This window comes from Colobus angolensis, unplaced genomic scaffold (genome assembly GCF_000951035.1).
Source record: "Colobus angolensis palliatus isolate OR3802 unplaced genomic scaffold, Cang.pa_1.0 Scaffold477, whole genome shotgun sequence".
Taxonomy (NCBI): domain Eukaryota; kingdom Metazoa; phylum Chordata; class Mammalia; order Primates; family Cercopithecidae; genus Colobus; species Colobus angolensis.
Genome location: NW_012118232.1, coordinates 383,482 through 388,791, shown reverse-complemented (window position 1 = coordinate 388,791; position 5,310 = coordinate 383,482). Strand labels below are relative to the sequence as shown.

General features: G+C 40.8%; 1 protein-coding gene across 1 annotated transcript in view; it reads left to right on the top strand.

Moving 5' to 3' along the window:
• Positions 1 to 5,310, top strand: part of WDR82 (WD repeat domain 82) — a 23,633-nt gene that overhangs the window by 7,316 nt on the left and 11,007 nt on the right. The window contains exons 2-3 of the mRNA XM_011958841.1: positions 821 to 918; positions 4,642 to 4,708. Of these exons, the coding sequence (XP_011814231.1) occupies positions 821 to 918; positions 4,642 to 4,708 (165 nt within the window). The remainder of the gene's footprint in view (positions 1 to 820; positions 919 to 4,641; positions 4,709 to 5,310) is intronic.

Sequence of the window (5,310 nt, the reverse complement as noted above, 5' to 3'; positions counted from 1 at the left end):
TTGCCTTCTAAAAGGCTCAGCAAGTGCTTTTGACCTGTAGGATAGGAAGGATGTATGTCTTCTGCAAGAGCAGGTTACATTAGCAAAGGCAAGCAGTTTTGCGTCTGGTTTCAGTCCCTCTTTGTTGTAAGTTAGGATTTGTTTTGTGTGCTTTTCTTCCCAAGTAGATGTACAGCCAGGCATCACTTAGATGGTGATCATTACGTGAGTTTTTGTTGCACAGTGTCATAGAGTGTATTTACACAAACCTGATGGTATAACCTGTACACACCTAGGCTGTGTGGTATGGCCCATTGCTCCTAGGCTGCAAACCTGTACAGCATGTTACAGTACTGAATACTGTAGGCAATTATAATATAGCATTAAGTGTTTGTGTATCTAAACATAGAAAAGGTACAGTAAAACAGTATAAGGAATTTTAAAAATGATACATCTGTTGTAGAGGGCAGCTCCATTATAATCTTATGAGACCATTATCCTATGTGCTGTCTGTTGTTGATAAAAATGTCATCACATGGCACATGACTATTTTTTCTCAAAGCTTACTTTTGAACATTATAGTAAAGACTGAATTGAATCCCCAGATTTACTTTTACTTCCTACCTAACCTTGCCATTAGGTGTTCTAAGGTGGAAAGCTTCTTCAGATGGCTGTTGCTTGAGGGTTGTTTTTTCCCTTTTGGAAGAAATTGTTTCTTTCCAGTGTTAGAACTTACCAAAAATCCTCACCTTTGCTACATCATTCAAGTGCTTCTCTTTATGTGGAGATCCCAGATTTTGATGATGGAGAATGTTTATGACTTTCTCTATTTTCTTATCAGACCAAAGAGAACCCTGTACAGTAAGAAATATGGCGTGGACCTCATCAGATACACTCATGCAGCAAACACAGTTGTTTACAGCTCTAACAAGATAGACGGTAAGCAAGCCTTCTTTTTAGGAAGTTAAGGTCATGGTTTCCTTTGTTAAATAGTTCGTGGAATCTTTGTGACTACTTCTGCTTTGACTATAGTTACTTTAGTTTAAATATTTTCATATAATGTTAGTAATGTTAATTACATTGTTTTGACTGAAGGAATGCTGGAAGCAAGCCATTAGCACTTTTGAAGGACTTGAGACTGAGTATGAAAAGTCTCCAATTTAGAGAGGGGAGTGGAAAAAGGAAGCAACTAATTGTATTTATGATTTGTACTTCCTTAAACTTAAGAGAACACTTTTAAAGCCGGGCGCGGTGGCTCACGCCTGTAATCCCAACACTAACACTTTAGGAGGCCGAGGTGGGCAGATCACTCGAGGTCAGGAGTTCAAGACCAGCCTGGCCAATATGGTGAAACCTCGTCTCTACTAAAAATACAAAAGTTAGCCGGGCACAGTGCTGTGCGCCTATAATTCCAGCTACTCGGGAGGCTGAAGGAGGAGAATCGCCTGAACCCAGGAGGTGGAGGTTGTGGTGAGCCAATATCGCACCACTGCACTCCAGCCTGGGCAACAGAGCGAGATTCTATCTCCAAAAAGAACACTTTCAGAACAGATAAAAGGAAAGAACACTTGACACACAGCAAGTGATAAACAACAGGACTTTTTCTTTCAAAATGATAGAGATTTGAGAAAAGTTTCACAAATGCTCGAACTATGATAGTTTAAGGGAAGTTAGAACAGTTTTGGTATTTTCCCAACCTTAGTCACCTCTGATTCCAGGAATGTTGTTTGATCTAAAGAGTAAAGAGTTACTCTTAGAAATTGAACTTGTGAGTTTCTTTCTATTATAAACAATCTCTGTTTTTACCTGCATTTCTCTAGATAAGTCCTAAGAGATTGTCTTGGTAACTGAACTGTAACACTTATTTTCATGTTAGGATTCTTTAATTTTTTAATTTTTGTTTATGTTTTATCTATTTTGTTTTGTTTTGTTTTTTTGAGACGGAGTCTCACTCTGTTGCCTAGGCTGGAGTGCAGTGGCGCGATCTCAGCTCGCTGCAACCTCCACCTCCCAGGTTCAAGTAATTTTCCTGCCTCAGCCTCCCAAGTAGCTGGGAGTACAGGTGCATGCCACCATGCCCAGCTAATTTTTTGTATCTTTAGTAGAGACAGGGTTTCACCATGTTAGCCAGAATGGGTCTCGATCTCCTGACCTCATGAACCACCATGCCCGGCCTATTCTTTATTCTTTTGAGACCGAGTCCTGTTCTTGTTGCCCAGGCTGGAGTGCAGTGGTGCAGTCTCGACTCACTGCAACCTCAGCCTCCTGGGTTCAAGCAATGCTCCTGCCTCAGCCTCCCAAGTAGCTGGTATTCACAGGCGCCCACCAACACGCCCGGCTAATTTTTGTATTTTTAGTAGAGTTGAGACTTCACCATGTTAGCCAGGTTGGTCTCGAACTCCTGACCTCAAGTGATCTGCCTGCCTCAGCCTCCCAAAGTGCTGGGATTACAGGTGTGAACCACCACGCCCGGCCAGGATTCTGTTTTCAAACTTATTTCAGTGGTTTATTGATGATCATCTCACATTTTGCAGTAAGGATTTTTTTAGGCCAGGCATAATGGCTCATGCCTGTAATCCCAGCACTTATGGAGGCCTTGGAGAGTGGATCATTTGAGCCCAGAAGTTTGAGATAAGCCTGGGCAATGTGGGGAAACCCCGTCTCTACAAAAAATACAAAAATTAGCCAGGTGTGATGGGATGTGCTTGTAGTCCCAGCCACTTGTGAGGCTAAGGTGGGAGGATTGCTTGAGCTCTGGAGGTCTAGGGTGTCGTGAACCGTGATCACACCACTGCATTCCAGCCTGGGTGACAGAGCGAGGCTCCATCTCAAAAAAACAAAAAAGATTTTTCTAATGTCATTCCACAAGGATGGCTTATACTGCTATTTTGGCTGTACCTATCTCAGAGCAGATTCGGTGGACGTCTTTTTTTTTTTTTTTTTTTTAGTTTCTTTTTTTTTAAATGAGACTCTCCTGCCTGTACTTGATTTTTAGTAAGTATATCATTTCTACTTTCCATGCCTGTATTTCAGAAGTGGTTTTCTAAGGAAGCAGCGTAGTTAATGATTTTGGACAAGAATGTAAAACCTTACGATCCTGAGGAAACGTGTCTATGTGATCATCTGAATGACTGGTTTATTTCTTCTGTTGGGCTGTTCTTCTGAGTGATTAAATGAGGATTCTCCAAATGTGGTGCGAGATGAGGCAAATGTGTGGCACTTGTAGCTTTGCTGCCAGGCCTCTGCTGTGAGGATGTTCCCTTTCCTGTCTCAAGTGCATCCTGAAGAGTTCCTCCAGCGCTCCGTTTCCTTTTGCCTGATTCCAGGCTGAGGTAGTAGTTTGTACAGTTTGAGGGTCTATGATACCACCCGGTACAGGAGATAACTGTACAGGCCACTGCCTTGCCAGGAACAGCGCGCCAGCTGCCAAGTGGGGCTGAGAGGATGGCGTCGCCCTGCTCATCTCTGGGAAACCAGGTAATGGGAAGGAAGTCTTTTTCTTCTTAGGGCAGGTGAGTCATTGTTAGCAGTAGAATAACTAGAAATACTTTGTAATTGTCATTCAATAAGTTTGAAGATGTTTTCAAAGAAAATTGTGTAGTGTTCAAGCTATGGAATATACAAATATCCCTATTCCCCCTCCCAAGTTAAATGCCCTCTTATTAGAAAGCACCCCTGTGAAGCCCTGGGATGACTCAATGCTTTCAACCCCTTTATTCCTATGTTCTGTTTGCCTTCAGAATGTTCTTTCCATGCTTTTCTTTCTGCATTTTGGTACCATTTTCCCTTAGCTGTTTCTCAACAATTTTTCCTTATTCCTAGTCTTTTTAAGGGGATAATACTTTCCTCTTTTGCAGTTTTATTCTTTATGGCACTTCATTTCTCTACCGCCACCATCTTCTTTGTTTGTTTACTCTTTCAGATAGAATCATTTGGTTAAGAGTGTTTGTCTTATTTTTCCCCAAGCACAAATCTCTGATTGTTCCTTTCTTTAATATTGTCAAAATCTCACTGCTATTACTCATTGGTATAAGGATTTGGTTTTTTTAATGTCTTAAGATCTTTTTAACCCAGATCTTGACATCACTTCTCTGACCTTTTGTTTATTTTCATTGTAATTTGTGTATCCAATTGAAGAATGTTCAAATAGGTTGAGGGTGGGTCAACACACTGATAGAGAACTCTAGACAAAAATTGCTGCTAGGGTTCAACCTGATCTTCAGTTTAACTGCCATGGCTGCTCACCTCTTTAAGTCTGTTTGCTCAACAGCCACATATCTTTCTTTAAGGTTTGCCATTCTGTGGACACTAGACCAATATCTAAAATTATTATGTGTGCTTTACTCGTTTTGTTTTTTGGCCAGGGTATATTTCCAGGGCGCGAGTTGCATTGTTATTATGAAGAAGCCAAATTGGTAATAAAATGTGTTTTCAAACATTGCTTTCTATGCCATCAACTTAAGAACTTTGCTTTTGAGTTAGGTGAAATCTACATGCCCACTCTTCAGCTGCAGAGTAGAATTATTCACCATTATTTATTCATGCCTTGCTTGGGATATAGAAGACAAGGGATTATTTGACCTTGTCTTTTCAAGATGAAAATGCAAAGTAAGTTTATTTTAAACAGTATGATATCATCATACCTTGTTTGTCTTTTTACAGATACTATTCGTTACTTGTCCTTGCATGACAACAAATACATCAGATACTTTCCTGGACATAGCAAAAGGTAAGACCCATGTATTATAGAAGCAGATAGTTCTTTTATCCCTGAGGTTACCCAGAGAATAGAAGGCTAGAGAGAGCTTATTAGTGAACTGAAGCTACTTCCTCACTACTGCTTGGCATTCTTCATCTTCTCTTAAATAGTCAACTGTTGATTTACTAAGGTTATAGAGGTGCGGGGGTAGGTGTTCAGAGATATCTCAGTTGAAATATAACTAGGCCCAGTGCAGTGGCTCACATCTGTAATCCCAGCACTTTGGGAGGCCGAGGCAGGCGAATCACTTGAGGTCAGGAGTTTGAAACCAGCCTGCCAACATGGCAAAACCCCATCTCTACTAAAAATACAAAAATTAGCTGGGTATGGTGGCAGGCACCTGCAATCCCAGCTACTTGGGAGGCTGAGGCAAGATAATGCTTGAACCTAGGAGGCAGAGGTTGCAGTGAGCCGAGATCGCACCACTGCACTACAGCTTGGGTGACAGAGGGAGACTCTGTCTCATATACCTATATCTATATATATGTATTTCTAGTTATATATGTATTATATATATATAATGTGGGTTATATATAATTTTATGTAAAATTCTAAGGAAGATTGTCTACAAT